This window comes from Lolium perenne, chromosome 4, assembly GCF_019359855.2.
Source record: "Lolium perenne isolate Kyuss_39 chromosome 4, Kyuss_2.0, whole genome shotgun sequence".
Lineage (NCBI taxonomy): Eukaryota > Viridiplantae > Streptophyta > Magnoliopsida > Poales > Poaceae > Lolium > Lolium perenne.
Genome location: NC_067247.2, coordinates 397,626,116 through 397,627,734, shown reverse-complemented (window position 1 = coordinate 397,627,734; position 1,619 = coordinate 397,626,116). Strand labels below are relative to the sequence as shown.

The following is a 1,619-nucleotide window of genomic DNA, read 5'->3' as shown; positions in this document are numbered from 1 at the left end:
AAAAATATTTAAATTGTTCAGATCCAAAAAATGTTTAAATTCAAATTATCTGAATTCGAAAAATAACAGAGAAAAAGTGGAAAGAAAAAATGAGAAAGAAAAAAAAAACTGGGCCAGCCCAACTTCCCCGCCGGGGTGTGCGATGTTCCGTACATGGCCACCATGTCGGCAGACAGGAACTTCGGGGAACTCCCGGGGAGAGCCTACCTATCGGTTCATAGGGTACGGGATGGATGCATCGCCTGAAGGTTTAACGTGCCACAGGCTTGCGTTAAAACCACCATCTCCACATAATTTCCATCAATTTTATTGAATCTGAACAAATTTAAATTTAAATAGATTCCAAATCTGAGCAAAATATAATTTTAAATATAATTCGAATCTGAGCAAAAGTAGTTTTGAAAAAAAAATCCGAATCTGAGTAAAATTTGCATCTATTTTATTGAAAATGAACAAATTTATATTTAAATAGATTCCGAATGTAAGCAGAAATTCTTCCGAATCTAATTCAAGGGCGATTCTCCAGAGTGTTATAGTACTCTGAGGTTGAAATTTATATTTAAATAGATTCCGAATGTGAACAGAAGTTCAAGTTCCGAATCTAATTCGAGGGTGGACGCTTCGACATATTGATGTCAGCAATGCCTTTTTGCATGGGTTCTTGGCTGTAACGGTATATATGCAGCAACCTCCTGGCTTTGAGGATGCCCAGTATCCCTCTCATGTTTGCAAGCTACAGCGGTCGATCTATGGCCTCAAGAAGTCTCCGCGTGCATGGTATGCACGGTTGAGTCAGCGTCTGTATCGACTGGGGTTTATTTGTTCCAAAGCTGACACGTCGCTCTTCATCTACTCACATCACGGTGTGCAGATTTTTTATGTTGGTATATGTGGATGATATTGTTATTGCTGGGTCTACGCCGGATGCAATGGATGTTCTGGTTCGTTCTCTCGTTGCTACTTTTCCCATCAAGGACTTGGGCAAGTTGTAGTATTTTCTTGGATTGGAGGCCACTTACAATTCAGGGGGAATGATCTTGACTCAGAAGAAGTATGCTCTTGACCTTCTGCATCGAGTCAACATGGAGAATTGTAACCCTGCCATTACTCCACTTGTAGTGTCAGAGACTTTGTCCAGGAGTTCAGGTACTTTGCTCAGTTCTGATAACCCTCACAGATACCACAGTGTTGTCGGAGGACTACAGTATCTCACGCTCACTTGGCCTGATATCTCTTTTGTAGTGAACAAGGTTTGTCAGTTCCTATCACAACCAACTGATGTTCACTGGGAGTCTGTGAAACGCATTTTGCGCTATGTCAAAGGGATGTTGACGATTGGTTTGCGAATTCACAAGTCATCATCAACAGTCGTCAGTATCTTCACTGACGCAGATTGGGCCTGCTGTGTGGATGATCAGCGTTCTACCAGCGGGTTTGCAGTGTTTGTTGGAGCAAATCTTATTTCTTGGAGCTCTAAGAAGCAACCAACAGTCTCGAGATCAAGTACAGAGGCAGAATACAAAGCATTGGCTAATGGCGCTGCTGAAGCTATATGGGTCGACTCTCTTCTCAAAGAGCTTGGCGTGGTTCGGGCAACGTACCCCCATATTGTGGTGTGA

General features: G+C 42.3%; 1 protein-coding gene across 1 annotated transcript; it reads left to right on the top strand.

The window, feature by feature from the left end:
* Window positions 1-1,082: 1,082 nt before the first annotated feature.
* LOC127348246 (uncharacterized mitochondrial protein AtMg00810-like) lies at window positions 1,083-1,619 on the top strand. Its single transcript, XM_051374330.1, has 2 exons — window positions 1,083-1,146; window positions 1,243-1,619. The coding sequence occupies exons 1-2, from the start codon at window positions 1,083-1,085 to the stop codon at window positions 1,617-1,619; spliced, it is 441 nt and encodes a 146-aa protein (XP_051230290.1).